Source organism: Chanodichthys erythropterus, chromosome 18 (genome assembly GCF_024489055.1).
Source record: "Chanodichthys erythropterus isolate Z2021 chromosome 18, ASM2448905v1, whole genome shotgun sequence".
Lineage (NCBI taxonomy): Eukaryota > Metazoa > Chordata > Actinopteri > Cypriniformes > Xenocyprididae > Chanodichthys > Chanodichthys erythropterus.
This window is the reverse complement of record NC_090238.1, coordinates 35,982,148-36,000,040: the sequence shown is the minus strand read 5'-3', so window position 1 is coordinate 36,000,040 and position 17,893 is coordinate 35,982,148. Positions and strand designations below refer to the sequence as shown.

At 38.7% G+C, this 17,893-nt stretch overlaps 1 protein-coding gene across 3 annotated transcripts in view; it reads left to right on the top strand.

The window, feature by feature from the left end:
- crim1 (cysteine rich transmembrane BMP regulator 1 (chordin-like)) overlaps positions 1-17,893 on the top strand; it is a 151,419-nt gene that overhangs the window by 78,639 nt on the left and 54,887 nt on the right. For all 3 annotated transcript variants that reach the window (XM_067367414.1, XM_067367415.1, XM_067367413.1), the window contains exons 3-5: positions 3,099-3,341; positions 4,879-4,999; positions 8,339-8,460. In XM_067367414.1, coding sequence (XP_067223515.1) covers positions 3,099-3,341; positions 4,879-4,999; positions 8,339-8,460 — 486 coding nt within the window. The remainder of the gene's footprint in view (positions 1-3,098; positions 3,342-4,878; positions 5,000-8,338; positions 8,461-17,893) is intronic.

The window sequence follows — 17,893 nt, the reverse complement described above, 5'->3', positions numbered from 1 at the left end:
ATGTTTAAACGGCAACTTGAGACCCATATAAACATATGAACTTTAAATGAACTCTTACAATTTCATTCCCTATGAAGTCATATCCACTAAGAAAAATATGTAAAATTACACAATATGGGATTTGTCTCCCGTAGATGGTAAAGCATTGCACTGGGAACGCCAAGGTCATGGGTTCGATTCCCAGGCAGCACACATACTGTACTAATAAAAATACTAAGTCACTTTTTCCATGAAAGTGTCTTTCTAATACAGTACATAAACTAAATGTCACATCCATCACTGCACGGTGTTGTGATACTCTGTCTCATTTGGTGACTGTTACATGTGGCCTCATTTAACACTTATTCACTCTTGTCTCATTTTCACCCATCACATCTTCATGTACCAAATCATTTCACATTCAAGTGGCATTTGGTAGCAAACAAAAAATAATGCCGTCATAATTGTCCTTGGCGAGAACAAAAAGCATGGGCGCTCGTATAATGACACATAAACATGGTGCTTAAATATGAGGAGCTTTTTAAAGAGGTATCTATCTTCACTGCTCTTATTGTGAATTTACAAGCATTATGTTCTCTCTCTGTCTATCATTTAAGGTAATTACACCCTCTCTCTCACAAAAGAGGAGTACCTCTATGGAGGACTCTTCTCTCCTAACACATCATAACACATCAAAAGACAATAATAGGCCACAGCCTCTTTGTAAGACATGCATTTCATACATCACATTTGATTTTCATACAAGATCAAACAAAGCAGTAACAATGTGCTTAATGGCTGGAGTACATTGGCTTTAATAAGTTTAGCTAGTTAATTAATCAGTGTCAGAGTAATGCTTATGTAGTATGTAACCTCAGTGAGGAAAGTCAGTGATTTTGCCCTGCGGTGCATATTTTTCATGCTATTCATCAGTTCAGAGCAATTGTTTGATCGTTTTATACTTGCGTTTCTGAGGGGAAGGGGTCTTGATGTCTTTTAAAGGGATAGTTCATTGTCATCATTTACTTATCCTTATGTTGTTCCAAATATGTGTGACTTTCTCTCTGCCATGGAAACTCAAAACATTCAGTGCCACTAAAAAAAAAAAAATATTCTGTTATCATCAGCTCACCTTTATATCACTTCAGACAAGATATTTTTTTCCATGGAACACAAAAGGAGAAATGTTGAAGACTGTGAAGGTCGCTGCACAGTCACACTGAATGGTGACTGGAACTTTCATACTTCAAAATGGACACAAAACACATAAGTGTCATGAAAGTGGCTAATGCAACCATTTTTCCATGTCTTTTGAAACTGTGAATCATTGGCACATTAGTTCAAGAAATTGAATTGTCGGATTTCAGAGTGAATCGTATGGGATCATTCTGTCATACTTTTGTGTCTTTTCTAAAAATCTTGACGCTGGTTGCTATTCACTGCCATTATATGGATGAACGTGAGTGGGACATTTTTTTTTTTAATTCTCTTTTTGTGGTCCATAAAAGGACGAAGGGCATGTGGCATTAGTAAATTATGACTTAATTTTCATTTTATGGTGAACTGTCCCTTTAAGTCTGCATAAAGTATATTGATTTAAAAGCCACATTATGGCCCAGATCAGTCTACTTAATTTTACACACTCAGATGCCATGGCTGTATTAATACTGCCGCCTGTGTTTTAACATGTAGTGTTGCGTCTAGTGTTGTTACACACCCCTCTGTCAAGTGTTATCAGACAGCACACAAGCAACAGGAGCATTACAGCATCCCAATCGTTTCTCTCCTGCTGACATTTGCCATTCATTCACATTCACATCAGCATGAGTTTTCTTTTCTGTGGTTCTTTTTATGTCTCTCCCATGCACCTTTTCAATTTCTCGGCCTTTCTCCTTTGTTAGCTTGTTGTTCCCTTGTAAAGAACGAATAAAAGCAATCATGTCTTGAATGAAGGAAGGTCAAATTGAGTGTGTTCATAAAACGCTGGACTTTGACATGCATGGTCAATATTCTGTTCAGAACGAGGGAGTGAAGCAGCTGCTCATCATTCTGCCTGCTCAAGATAGTGAAATGTCAGTCAGCTCTTCTTTTATAACGTCTTTTTACATAACTTGGAAGAAACTGTGAATATATATATATATATATATATATATATATATATATATATATATATATATATATATATATATATATATATATATATATATATATATATTCACAGTTTGTGTGTGTGTAAGTGATATTTTTTTTAAAGAATTTAATACTTTTATTCAGCAATGATCCATTAAATTGTTCAAAAGACTGTTTCAAATAAAACTTTTTATTTGTCAAACAATTATAATACATTTATCAGTTTCCACAAAAATATTAAGCAGTACAACTGTTTCAAATCAGCATATTAGAGTGATTTCTGAAGGATCACGTGACACTGAAAATTCAGCTTTGTCATCACATGAATAAATTACTTTCTAAAATATATTAAAATAGAAAAGAGGTATTTTATTTTGTACACAATTGTTCACAATATGACAGTTTTTACTGTATTTCTGATCAAATAAATGCAGCTTTGGTAAGCATAAGAGACTTCTTTCAAAAACATTTAAAGATTTGACCCCTAACCATAACCATATGGCAATTAAACTTTTGCAAATTAAAGTTGTTGTTTTTTCCCCCTGTAACAATGTGGTTATTTAGATGTTATTCACTGGCCTATTTGTGACAAACAGCATGTCAGTGTGTCACAGCTCATATACTGTACATGACGAACAAGTCTGTCTCTTGGTAAACGGTACCTGTCACACAAAAAAAATATGAAGACATATACCTCATATTTTCATTTTGGAGGCTTAATGCAAGGAATACTCTACATATTTATCACCACATGGAGTTTTGAGTTTAAAATGTGTGGTGTGAGTACTGACAGATGTTTTCTTTAATAGCTTGTTTTTTTTTTTTTTTAGTCTAACAATCACTCTTACAATTCAATTTAAACCATATTGCAGTTTCTAATAAGGTTACTGGTAACTGTTTTACTTTCCAGTTTTTATTCACAGGAAAAGAATAACTATTAAGCAGAGCTGAACATCATAAATGACAAGACTTGTTCTTTTTATCTGCAGAAGAAAGACCAGACTGCTCTAAGGCGAGGTGTGAGGTGCAGTTTTCTCCACGCTGCCCGGAGGACTCCATATTAATCGAGGGCTACGCTCCACCAGGTGAATGTTGCCCTCTGCCCAGCCGCTGTGTGTGTAGCCCAGCCGGATGTCTTAGGAAAGTTTGCCAGCCCGGGCACCTCAACATCCTGGTATCCAAGAGCTCCGGCAAACCTGGCGAGTGCTGTGATCTCTACGAATGCAAACCAGGTAAAGAAATCCAATATTTAGTTAAGTATTGTGACTTTCTTGATTCCATTTTCACACCATGTGATTCGCCGGTGAACATCAACTAGGGGTGGGATGAGATTGTGTTCCACAAGAACTCGCGATATTAAAATATAACGAGATTTCTTGTCGATGTAAAAAGCTGTCTCGCGATATTACCTTGATGGAGTGCGAGTGTGAAATTAGCATAGATTATATCCTCAGCCTCATATCATTCCAAATATGCATGTTGTGTTTTTCTATCTGAAGAATCTTTACACAGTTCCTGCCATAAAGTGATAGTCATCAGGGATGTTGTGCACGCATTTTACTTTCGAATTCACGATCGCGGGTACTCTGTGTATAGGAAGCGGCGATGCCGAGCACGCATTCTACAAGATAAGACATTTGTCAGATGCTTAGGCTCTGTTGCGCATTGAATCTTCCGCCATGGTCTTGTCAGTCATCTCGCCTTACTCCTGTCAAGTGAACTGTGATTCCTGCTGCACTGTGTGCGACTCTGCAGCTCGTGCTGGATGAGCGCTTTCGGTTTACAATTATAGCAATGTTTTTATTCCCATAAAAAAAATGGCAAAACAACAGTGAAGGTGGTGCTGCACTGGACACCGCTGTAAACATAGCGGTGTCATATTGACAGAATTTTCATTTTTGGGTGAACTATCCCTCCACAATGGTCTTTCTAAAATAAAAAAAAAAACATCATGTCAACTTTTCTTGCAACATCAAATTCTTTTCCTGTTAGAGTAATAGATGGATTGTTGTGGAGTCTTGGGGATCCACACCAGGAACCTGATAGTGATAGATTTGAATTCTTTGCAGGTTATCTAAAGATGCTGTCATAGTACCTTAATTGTAAAATATCTTCTTCTGTCATGCTATATTTTGCTGCAATATGGCAGCCTTGAGCAGAGATAGCCACTTGGCTTCAAAATAACATAAAAAAACAACATTATTTCATTTCCCAATACACTAAAGAGTGATTTCGTGATTTGGAAGTTTGCCAAAGCTTTTGAGACATGCTTAACACATGGGCTGTTAAAAATATGTGTTTCTGCTTAAGTAGATAGATAGGACTATGGGATTTGGTAGATAGGACACATATGTTTTTGGGTTATTTTTGTAAATGCACTTTTTTGAAATACAAGTATAGTTTCCGTCAAATAAAAAATTTACTTGAAACAAATTTTTTTATCTCATTGGGCACATCAGTGCACATTATTTTTAATATGTCATCATAGTGTAATCATAACCTGCCTCTGAAACTGTCATTGGTTGATGTTAGCCTGAAGCAAATTCTGTTTATGTTTGGTTTTTGTACATTTTTTATATGTATCATTAAACCTACATTATATGATGACTCTACTGCAATACACTGTTTACTGCGCTGTAAATATGTGTTTAATTCTATGGTGTGGTATAACAGGTAAATCATTTGCTTGGATGAGAGTTTGATGAGGTGTGTTAATTAGAGGCTTTGATGAGGAGTGATAAATGTTTTATCTCTTGTTTTTGTGTTCAGTGTTCAGTGTAGACTGCAGCACAGTAGAGTGTCCTCCAGTGAAGCCTGTCCAGTGTCCGGCAGACAGCTATGAGACTCAGGTCAGACTGACAGCAGATGGCTGCTGCACCCTTCCTACCAGGTTAGATGTTACACCTATCTCACAGTCGAGGCATGTCTCATACTCGGCTCAGGTTTGGCCTTATGTCTGCCTCACCTTTGCGATTTAGGTATGGTTTTGTTACACCCATCTCCCACTCACAATCCAGGTTAGACTGTTACATCTGTGTGGTGTTCACAAAGTAGGTTAGTCTCACACTGACAATTCAAGTTACACCTGTCTTGTGCTTACGATCCAGAATAGATATTACACCTGTCTCACTCTCACAATTACATTTAGACATTACACCTGTCTCATGCTCACAATCCTGATTAGATATTACACCTGTCTTACTCTCATAATCCCATTTAGACCATTGCACCTGTCTCACTCTCACAATCCCATTTAGACGGTTACACCTGTTTCATGCTCACAATCCTGATTAGATGTTACACCTGCCTCACTCTCACAATCCCATTTAGACTGTTACACCTGTCTCACTCTCACAATCCTGATTAGATGTTACACCTGTCTCACTCTCATAATCCCATTTAGACCATTGCACCTGTCTCACTCTCACAATCCCATTTAGACGGTTACACCTGTTTCATGCTCACAATCCTGATTAGATGTTACACCTGCCTCACTCTCACAATCCCATTTAGACTGTTACACCTGTCTCACTCTCACAATCCTGATTAGATGTTACACCTGTCTCACTCTCATAATCCCATTTAGACCATTGCACCTGTCTCACTCTCACAATCCCATTTAGACGGTTACACCTGTCTCACTCTCACAATCCTGATTAGATGTTACACCTGTCTCACTCTCATAATCCCATTTAGACCATTGCACCTGTCTCACTCTCACAATCCCATTTAGACTGTTACACCTGTCTCACTCACACAATCCTGATTAGACATTACACCTGTCTCACTCTCACAATCCCATTTAGAATTTACACCTGTCTCATGCTCACAATCCGGATTAGATGTTACACCTGTCTCACTCACACAATCCCATTTAAACCATTACACCTCTCTTATGCTCACATTCCTGATTAGACATTACACCTGTCTCACTCTCACAATCCCATTTGGACTGTTACGCCTGTCCCATGCTCACAATCCTGATTAGATGTTACACCTGTCTTACTCTCATAATCCCATTTAGACCGTTAAACTTGTTTTACTCTCACATTCCTGATTAGACGTTACGCCTGTCTCACTCTCACAATCCCATTTAGACTGTTACACCTGTCTCACTCACACAATCATGATTAGATGTTACACCTGTCTTACTCTCATAATCCCATTTAGACTGTTACACCTGTCTCACTCACACAATCCTGATTAGATGTTACACCTGTCTTACTCTCATAATCCCATTTAGACTGTTACACCTGTCTCACTCACACAATCCTGATTAGATGTTACACCTGTCTTACTCTCATAATCCCATTTAGACCGTTAAACTTGTTTTACTCTCACATTCCTGATTAGACGTTACACCTGTCTCACTCTCACAATCCCATTTAGACTGTTACACCTGTCTCACTCACACAATCATGATTAGATGTTACACCTGTCTTACTCTCATAATCCCATTTAGACTGTTACACCTGTCTCACTCACACAATCCTGATTAGATGTTACACCTGTCTTACTCTCATAATCCCATTTAGACTGTTACACCTGTCTCACTCACACAATCCTGATTAGATGTTACACCTGTCTTACTCTCATAATCCCATTTAGACCGTTAAACTTGTTTTACTCTCACATTCCTGATTAGACGTTACACCTGTCTCACTCTCACAATCCCATTTAGACTGTTACACCTGTCTCACTCACACAATCATGATTAGATGTTACACCTGTCTTACTCTCATAATCCCATTTAGACTGTTACACCTGTCTCACTCACACAATCATGATTAGATGTTACACCTGTCTTACTCTCATAATCCCATTTAGACTGTTACACCTGTCTCACTCACACAATCCTGATTAGATGTTACACCTGTCTTACTCTCATAATCCCATTTAGACCGTTAAACTTGTTTTACTCTCACATTCCTGATTAGACGTTACACCTGTCTTACTCTCATAATCCCATTTAGACCATTGCACCTGTCTCACTCTCACAATCCCATTTAGACGGTTACACCTGTTTCATGCTCACAATCCTGATTAGATGTTACACCTGCCTCACTCTCACAATCCCATTTAGACTGTTACACCTGTCTCACTCTCACAATCCTGATTAGATGTTACACCTGTCTCACTCTCATAATCCCATTTAGACCATTGCACCTGTCTCACTCTCACAATCCCATTTAGACGGTTACACCTGTCTCACTCACACAATCCTGATTAGATGTTACACCTGCCTCACTCTCACAATCCCATTTAGACTGTTACACCTGTCTCACTCTCACAATCCTGATTAGATGTTACACCTGTCTCACTCTCATAATCCCATTTAGACCATTGCACCTGTCTCACTCTCACAATCCCATTTAGACTGTTACACCTGTCTCACTCACACAATCCTGATTAGACATTACACCTGTCTCACTCTCACAATCCCATTTAGAATTTACACCTGTCTCATGCTCACAATCCGGATTAGATGTTACACCTGTCTCACTCACACAATCCCATTTAAACCATTACACCTCTCTTATGCTCACATTCCTGATTAGACATTACACCTGTCTCACTCTCACAATCCCATTTGGACTGTTACGCCTGTCCCATGCTCACAATCCTGATTAGATGTTACACATGTCTCGAACTCATATTCCCAGTTAGACTGTTTCACATGCACAATACAAGTAACTTGTTACACCTGTCTCTCTCACAATCACAGTTCTGACCCTTACACCTGTTTCATGCTCACAATCCTGATTAGATGGTACAATCCCCACAATCCAGGAGAAATTTTACATGTCTCTTGTTCATAAGCCAGGTTACACAGTTAGTCAGACATACACAGTCCTTGATTGCACTATTACATCTGTCTCTCTCACACACAGTCCAGGTTAGATTGTTAACCCTGTCAGACTAATTTAGGGTAGATGTTACATCTGTCTCACACTCACAGTCTAAAACAGACATCACACCTGTCTCATACTCATAATCCAGGTTAGACCAAAACGATTGTACAAAAAAATTAATAATAATAAATAAAACCCCCACTATTTTAGCACTTTTTCCTCAAGTCCCAAAGTCTGAAGATTAGATTATTTCAGCGGTGAAAGTTAATAACATCAAAGTGTCAGGAGAGAGTATTTTGTTGTTATAAATTAGGTATGACAAACGCCCCCACCAGCATCTCTCTCTCTCTCTCTCTCTCTCTCTCTCTTCTACTCAGATGTGAGTGTTTGCCTGGCCTATGTACCTTCCCACAGTGCTCAGCAGGGACTTCACCTCAGGTTGTGTCCCGTGGTGACGGAACACCTGGGAGGTGCTGCGATGTGTTTGAGTGCGTCAACGGTAGGTTCTGTTTTCTGTGTGTCTTAATTAGTGTTTATTTGTAGGTGCACTGGGAAGGTCATCTAGTCAGTGGGCAGAACCCTGTCACTGCTGCCATAGTGACCGGCCTCAGCTCAGACAGGATATTACCCACAAAACACACACAAAATACATACTTTTACTACTTGTGTTTCTCTTCCCTAAAAATCATTTTGCAGTGCTTTTAATGTTAATTGGAGGGAGTTTAATGACTTTAATAAACCCAAGAAGGGCAAATATGCAATTTGCATATTTAAGATATGCTTATTTAAATTAACATTCAGTTTAATTTGTATTTTGTAAGCTGTTATTTATATGAGCAAGAATTTTTGAATTTGAAGTTAGGTTAGGTTTTGACAAATGGAGAGCAAACACTTATACATCAAAATAAAGAAGCACAGTCTGGTAAATATGTTAATCTCTGCCCTTTACTAACGCATCGACAACATTGTTACGCTGCAAGTTTATAACTTCACGATTGTGATATCTTGCGTGGAATTGGTGGTACTAGAAAAAGAGGCTTAGAGTATACTTTAAGTATATGTTTGTGTGTGTGGAAGGAAGGAAAATGAGAGAAACCCGTGAGTGGATGGAATAACACATATCATTTACATATATTACAGATACCAAAATATGCACAGTACACATTGCCATACATCTGCAATTCCCCACTTTTGAAATGCTCTTGTGCACACAAACATAAACACACCCTGACAGTGCTCACTGACTAATAAAACCTGTGCAGAAAGAGAGAGCTTAACCCCACCGTCGCTGTGGGCAGAGCTGTGTGCAGGTGGTGGAGAACTCTCTCAGATGAAGAGACTGCAGGGGACAGGTGGACGGAAGCCACAGGAAATCAGCACCAAATCAAAGCTGGAAACATCAGCGTGCACCAGGCCGTATGTCGCGCATTGGGCCTTTTCCATATTCACGGATAGACAACCGCCGAGAGGAAGACAACAGAATCAAGGCTCCATGCAAACACAAAAGCTCAAGAGTGCCCTTTGAATAAAGGGACCCATGAAAACAATCCCACTTCTCCTCTAGTTATTTATTTCCTTCCTGCTTCACCCTATAACCAGGCCTAGGGCACACAATACATGAAAGACGAAGCAACAAAGAGTGAAAGAGTGCAACCCAAGGACTCGCTTTTGCATATTTGTCATTTGGGGAGTCACCTTCCTTCCAAGCATGTATGTATATAAAACAAGCAGGCACAAATAGCGGTGTGGTGTGAGGTGCCAGGTTGTGTGTCGTCTTCGCAGCGGGTGGTGAAATTAGCCTTAGGCTGATTTGAGAACAAAGCGCTGAGGCCGAAGAGCAGCGCGGGGAGCATCAAAGCTCTGAACAGAAATACAGGCTAATTGAACATCTGGCCACCGGTGGCTGTGTACAGTGTAGAGGCTGATCTCATATTCCACAGATGAGAGAGGTGGGGGAGAACGCGAAGGAGCAACAGGAAGAGAAAATGAACTCATCCCCTTGGATGGACAGAAATTGATTAATATTCAGAAGATATCACTCGCACGTCATTAGATGAGTGACCTTCTCAAGACTGTCATGACATGAACAAATTGACACAACAGATGAATACACTGCGGACGGGTGAGCGAAAACGGCCAATAGCCAATGCTAAAATTTCTCCTGTTTCATCTGTGGTTTACAAAAGGAGGAATTTTGAATAATATATCAGTCGCTCTTTTTCACAATGGCATTTTATGGAGACTTTCAAGCTTCAAATAGAATACAAACACACCATAGAAATATTACAAATTCCCATAATACTCACATGCTAAATTTCAAGTTTTCTGAAGTAGGGGTGTCACGATATATCACGATTTTTTTACTACATGATAACAATGTATTACGATATCTATAGAAATCTTGAAAAACAATCCCATTGCATACAAAAGGAACACTTAATGGCAGCCAGTTTAAAATAACTTCCTTCTGTGAACTTATGTTACTTCTTATCACAGAATGAGGCAGAAATTCTGTATATTTATAGATTTCAATATAGTATTCAATAGTCAATTGACCCTTTGCTGGGAGTCTGATTTACAGGCGATCTAACCAATCATAACGCTGAATCCACCGTTATGTCTGACAAAGCAGTCAGGGGAGTTAGCAGATTAACGTAGGTGGACTTGAACTTGAAAAATGGTGTGTACTGATGTCTTTTCATGGTTTAAAGGTGCTAAAGAAGTTGTTTTGTTTTATTACATTTTTGCAATATTAATTGAAACTGTCTTAACTAACTGATAAAAGACTATTTATTAGGTGCACTGAAAGTAATAATATTAATATACATCATCTGTGCACGAGGTAGGGCCTTAAAAACATCAGCCAATCATTTACGCGATCATTGCGTAAACAATTGGCCCTATGGTTGGTCAATCACTGCCGTGACGTTCCTTGTGACAGACGTGCGCAGCTGCGCTCTCCAGTAACTTTCCACACTCCACAGGCGCCGCATGCAATGTTTTTGTCAGGAGATAGGAGTAACAACTGCAGATTATGAGTTACCTGCGGTGAGTCTGACATAATGAATCCAAAAAACACGACACAGCGAATGCCGGTGGTAAACACTCGTGTTCCAGTACAAGTGTTTACGAGTTTTGGGAGGCGTTCCTTTGAAATTTCAAAAACTCAGTAACAGTCTTTGGATTCTCAAAGACGAAAAAATCCTCTCTATCACCTTTAAACAACATTCCTTCTGATGTTCATTCATGTTTATTTGATGTTATAAATGAACTAGTAGGAAGAGATGATCAGTTCACGAGCAGCTTGAATTGAGGTGCTACAGCGATCTGTCACGACACCACAAAATGGTATTTGTTTAAATTCCTTTTTCAAAAATTTGAAATTTGAGACTTTGTTTTATATCAAAAGTAACCTGCTCTGTCTTGTCTGTCTGCACATTGTCAGTGTCCTCTTTGCTCCGCGATGTATTTTTCACTGCATGAGAACATGATGTATGGCGTGAGAGTGGCATGGCTTGTCAGACATAGCAACAGTAACTATTGGGGGGGTGTCTTTGCGAACGGTCAATTGGCATTGCATCATAAATATTAACATAGCTTAAATGTTAATTTTCTGCATGTTTAATAAGTGAAAATGTCTCCATCTGCATTTTATTCAGCTACAGCGATAGCTGGATGTCTTTGCCCATATTCCTGGTATGTCATAAGTTTTATCAAAGTCCCTTTAAGACAAGTCATTTCACTCGGCAGCCATCTTTGAAACGGCATGCAATCTCTTTGAATGGGGAGACATCAAATTCTCCAAAACTGTTCGCCAACCTTATGATTAAATTTCATATTTGAAATCACCAATGAAATCTAACAACAACCGGCTCATAAATTAAGTTTCTAAACGCTCGAATCATGACAAAAAAAATATTTTTCAGGCTGGATCAAGCTAATGCGCATGCGCAGACCTAAATGCACGTCTTTTCGGAGGCGCGCGTCTGACTTTTTCTATAGAAACCGGTGACTCTAACGGCCGCCGAAGTGACGCGATGACTTTACCAGTCGGCGATTGGCTCTTATTTAGAAGGCGGGACTTATTGCGTGTTACACTTTCTCCCATTCAAAACGAGTGACACGTCTTGTGTTATTCTATAGTCTTTGGTTTTATTACTCCTACGAGTCTCACTTGTGGACTTTCTGCACGAGGGCACCCTCCTGTCGAGTATGAATGAAACATAAATTACACGTGAGTTTAGCACTCCATAATGCTCACATCGCCCTTTTTTGTGAAAAAAAATAAATAAATAAGAAAAAAATACTGCTTTCTAAAGATATTTGATATAAACATATGATAATCTGTAAGTTTTTATCCGAATAAGCACATTTTTGGAATAAAAGCCCAGAGGGATGTAAATACAATAAAACACAGAAAGGCATCAGCAGTTTAATGTAAAGTAGCAAAATAATTGCAACATATTCTCTGTACAGTGGCCAAATCCGCAAGACTAACATAGTGGGTGAACAGGTTGGTGGTTTTGCCCACTGTTCATTGGGAAGTCCTGCAGACTGGGGTGATTAACGAGTCATTTTCACGGAATCCAAAAATCTTCCACAATGGCAATCTAACTTTCTTGGAGTGTGGGTAGAGTGTCTCGTCTGTCACGACACCCTTATTCTGAAGTCTTTGTACAACAATCAGACGGAAATTAAAGTCGTAATTCACTGATAATCTTGATTATTAAGTGACAGTTCACTAATTCATGAACAAATCTTTCAGATGAATACTGTTCTCATGAACACCATGGGTGGATGTACAAAAGTGAGTTATTTAATGAATAATTATATTTTTTCTAGCCTTTTCGTCCCTCAAAGCTATCATATGACTTCAGAAGACTTTGAATATAAAAGTCATATTTTGGAGCGTGACAGCTCTCATTTACTTTCATTACACTGAAAGATAATGAGTGGCCAGTATATTTTTCAAAATTTCTCATTTTGTGAACTATCCCTTTAATTTGATTTAAATAATGCTGGGCTGCTGGAAACTGTCTCTATGAATCTTTAATTGGAAAAAGGAGCTGGCGTCTTTCACTTCTGCTCTCTATAATGTATGATAAGATTTATTCAATGCGGCATGCCTTAATGAGGATTCGAGTCTTATTAAATTCAGTTTATATTGTGTTTATTTGAAGTTTTTCCCTGTAGGTTTTGTCACATTGGCTCCTCGTGGACTATACCCTGCTGGAAATCTGTCTGTTCCAAACTGGTCATTAGCTGGTCCAAGATGATTAGATTAGTTTTGTTAGCCTTACTTTTGACTGTCAGCATAAACTCTGGTCCACACTGCAGCTACTAGACAAAGAACCACCTATTTAGACAGAAATATAACCACAATAATAAGCCGACATGAAAAAGCACATCAAATAATAAGTCTTGGGGGTGTTAATTAATTAAAACATTTGTACTAATTAATTGCACAGTGTTTTGGGGATTAATCATAATTAACCACAATCAAAATTAAACATCATTTAAAATCATATTTGTAAAATAAATTATCCTCAAACATGTCATATTTACACATATAAACAAAATATATTTTAAATTATATTTCTTTAATGGAATCACTTTACCAAGAGCGTAATATTGAGGCCAGAACTAAAGATACCTGTATGTATTAAAAAATAAATAAAGCATTTCAAAACCACCATTTTTAACATTTAATAGGCCTAAACTGTAAGTTTTTGTTTTTCCTTTATAATTAATCCTAAAACCATTTTCTAGGTAGGGTAGACAAAGTTTTTCATAAACACTTTTTTTTTAGGGTAGACAAAGTTTTTCATAAACACTTTTTTTATACTGCTTGAAACTGTCTTCAAATCCTGATAGCAATCAATAATAGAAGTTGTCTAGATATTTAAAAATGTACATATCTCTTCTGTAGAAGTCTTAAAACCAAAAAATGTTTGTCCTATCATTGCATTCAGTCTGAATGCAATGTCCTACCTCCCTGTCAACATATGTATTTCCATACCCGTATTTCCATGTAGACAGACAGTCACCGAATGCCACAAACAAACAGCAGCCGCTTTAACAGTTCCTCCTGAACCAGAACAACGAGCTTATGCTTCGTTCACTTCATAACTACCGTAATTCAGAGATGGCAAGCTGTGATGTTATATTCGGAGCGGTTCACGTCCTCAGACTTGGATTTATGACCTTTTATAGGGCTTTACACACTTGAAATAGTTAACCCTGGGTCATTCTAAACCCCGGGTAAAGGGAATCCTGGGTTATCCTACTTCATGTTTCACACTGCTCATAATTTCCCAGGGTTGACAATTAATCATGGGTATTCATAAGCTGATGTTTTACATTGTATACTCCTAAACCTGGGTTAACATTCTTATTTGCAATTGTCACGTTTTCTGTCAACATTTTACATTTTTCCTCTCAAACGCTGAATTTACTGTTTATATACAAATGCATGTGTCTGTGACCGTCCAAAGCAGGCAAATATGAATACGTGATTGGTTGTCTGTTGCTAAGCGTCTAGTCATAACATTCTAACACTGAATTTTTCATAATGTACAAGTTTGGCACTGCAATGCGGGGTTAAGACCGCAAAAGCAGTGCCAACCCTGCTCCGGGGCAGGGTTTCCTAACTCCGGGTAAAAAGCAGTGCTAACCCCTGCTTCTAAAATTTACAAGTGTAAAACGTTCCTTTACCCGGGGTAAAAGCGGTGTTTAGAACTACAATAACCCGGGGTTAAGCTGGGTGTGAAAAGCCCTTATGTCAACACTATCAACGCTGAAATGAATCTGCAGCAGTCAGGCAATGCAAGTCAGCTCTCTTTAAGTTTTTTACTTTCTTTATTATTGTAATGTTATGTGCTTTGAGACATGAAGTAATTTAACGCAGTCTTTCGTGACGCTTTGCAGACTCTGCTCTGGTTGCGCACGTTCCTGTGGTTTGGAGGAGGCGTGGTTTGGGAGAAGCTCTGAAGGGAGGGTGGAATCTAGCTTGCTATTGCTAGCCTCTCCAAAGTTGTCTACCCTACTTTAATCCAGCAGGTTAATGTAAATACAGGAAACGTTATCTAGGTAAAAAAGTTTTGAAGATTCAGATGAATATTTGAGTAGATCATCCATGCCATTCAGAACAAATTCATGGCTTGATGATTCTAGCAACAGCAGATGTCAGATAGACAGCATGCCATCTTTCTCTGCCAGTCTCTCACTCTTCAAGGTGCCCGCACACACTTCCAGAGGCAAGTGTTTGGGATGGCAAGGGAGCGAGCATTCTCAGACAGTGTTTGTGCACCACATTTCTCTCTCAGACAGTGATGTCACCCTTTTGGAGAGTAGATAAGAAGAAGGTCTGATTAGTGAGTGTATGTGTGCATCTAATCTAGAATGTTCCCACCCTGAGCTAATCGCAACTCCTTTCCGAAAGCATGAACTAACTTTGACCATGCCAAGGAATTTCTAGGATATTCAAGGTTGTTGTTTTTCTTGTGCTACTCCATGACTTGCACGTTTAAATGAAGGTGTTTAGCACTATTTGTTTACTCTGTAATTTTGCAGTTTTTTTCACTTGTCGCATTGATTGTCGACAACAACAACCCCACAGTTTTCTCCATAAAATTAGAATGTGTTGATCAGCAAGTGAATCTGCGAACATGTTGTTTGACCGCAGCGAAACAGGAGCCACTTTTGCATATGGAAGATTTGGTTTGTCATTAATGATATTTTTAGCCCCATAATTAGCTTTGTGCATCTTCACACATGAACTGGCGCACCTGTCAGCCCCCATTCATACAGCCCCACTGCTACGAGCCCCATCATTACGCTAATGTTTACCCAGGGAGCGGTTGTCATGGAGAAGGGCATGATTGGCAGTTTGCTCTAGCTGTTCAACCTAGGGATAGAAGGGCGATGTAATAAAGGTTAAAAGCACTGATTTTAGTCCAATGAGAAAGTGTTCTGGAGAAGCTTTATTGTGCTGTCGATGCTTAAGCGGTTAGCATAAGGATTAGCTCTGTACACACATGTTGTTCTGCCTCAAATGACGTATGGAAGAACAACGCACACACTTTCATAGGACACACAAGGATTAATCTGAAGTAGAATGCTTAAACAGCTGCTCATTCTTTCGAGAGATTATAATTGTCTCAGCCAGTATTTGACATAACATTTTGCAAGTTTAACTGCTGGTGTAAACATAACATTGATAAGGATAGAATAACACTCCCGTCTTTTTTTTTTTCTTTCCGCTTTGTCGGAAGAGGAAAGTGATTTTAAGGTAGGGGTAGAATAGGAGTCACCGAGGGCCCATTCACATAACGTGTGCGCTATGAAGCCTCTGATGATTGACAGGCCCTGTAGGCACTATTCTCTCCCTTTTATACTCGGCTCTTATTTATGTCTGCTCCAACACAGCAGCCGCTATCTTTCACAGATAAAAAATGTGAAAACATGCACACAAAAGCGCTGTCTTTTTTTGTTTTGTTTTGTTTCTTGACAACTTAGCCTTGATTTGCAGGTGTTGTGCAGTTGTAGTGATTTGCATGTCCAGAGCAGTGGCGGGTCCTGGCAGCCCAAGGCGCGACTGTGGAGCGGCGCGTTATCACATTATTTAGTCTGCCTCTCAGCAGCTGCAGCCAAAACAAGCTAGCCTGTAGCATGAGGGAGGGCTGAAAAACACCGGGAGGCAGCTCCTGTTGGGCTGTAGGACTGGAAGAGAAAAGAAATGTTGGATTGAGTCCTTCTAGAGAGGCATTCTCCTGCCCAAAACAGAAAAAGAAAAAACATCTCAAGCATCCGAGAGGATGATAACTGCAATCTCCTCAGCCTTCAAATTCTGTTTCTTCTTCATGGTTCAAATAGTTGTCTTCCCTTTTCTTAGTGTGAGACTAGCCTCGCATCCCTACTATATAGCAGATAAAATTTTGAAAATTTGAAAAAGAAACTTGGGTGTTTTTTTGTAAATTGAAAAAGTAATGTGTTACTTTACTAGTTACTTGAAAAAGTAATCTGATTACTTAACTCAAGTTACTTGTAATGCATTGTAATTGCGATTTTTACCTCAGTGTTGGGGTAATTACTTGCAAGTAACTTGAGTTACGTAATCAGATTACTTTCTCGGTTGCAAGGCTATCCGCGCAAAAAAAAAGTGACAAAGTAATGCAAAGTTTCGTAACCTTACATTGTTTCCTGTTGGGAAAAAGTAGCTTACTACTAAAGTTAGGAACTTACTACTAAAGTACTGTTTTGAAAACAGCTAAATTATTGTAATACAATCATTGATTTAGTTAGCTAAAACTATGTTAGCTTTAATTAGCTTCCAAGTTAGCTTTATTTAGTTAGCTATCCTGCCTGTATCATTTATGAAAAATAAGCTGCAATAGGTCATTTAAAGGTGCCCTAGAATTAAAAATTGAATTTATCTTGGCATAGTTGAATAACAAGAGTTCAGTACATGGAAATGACATACAGTGAGTCTCAAACTCCATTGTTTCCTCCTTCTTGTGTAAATCTCATTTTTTTAAAAGACCTCTGAAGAACAGGCAAATCTCAACATAACACTGACTGTTACGTAACAGTCGGGATCATTAATATGTATGACCCCAATATTTGCATATGCCAGCCCATGTTCAAGGCATTAGACAAGGGCAGCCAGTATTAACGTCTGGATCTGTGCACAGCTGAATCATCAGACTAGGTAAGCAAGCAAGGACAATAGCGAAAAATGGCAGATGGAGCAATAATAACTGACATGATCCATGATAACATGATATTTTTAGTGATATTTGTAAATTGTCTTTCCAAATGTTTCGTTAGCATGTTGCTAATGTACTGTTAAATGTGGTTAAAGTTACCATCATTTCTTACTGTATTCACGGAGACAAGAGCCGTCACTATTTTCATTATTAAACACTTGCAGT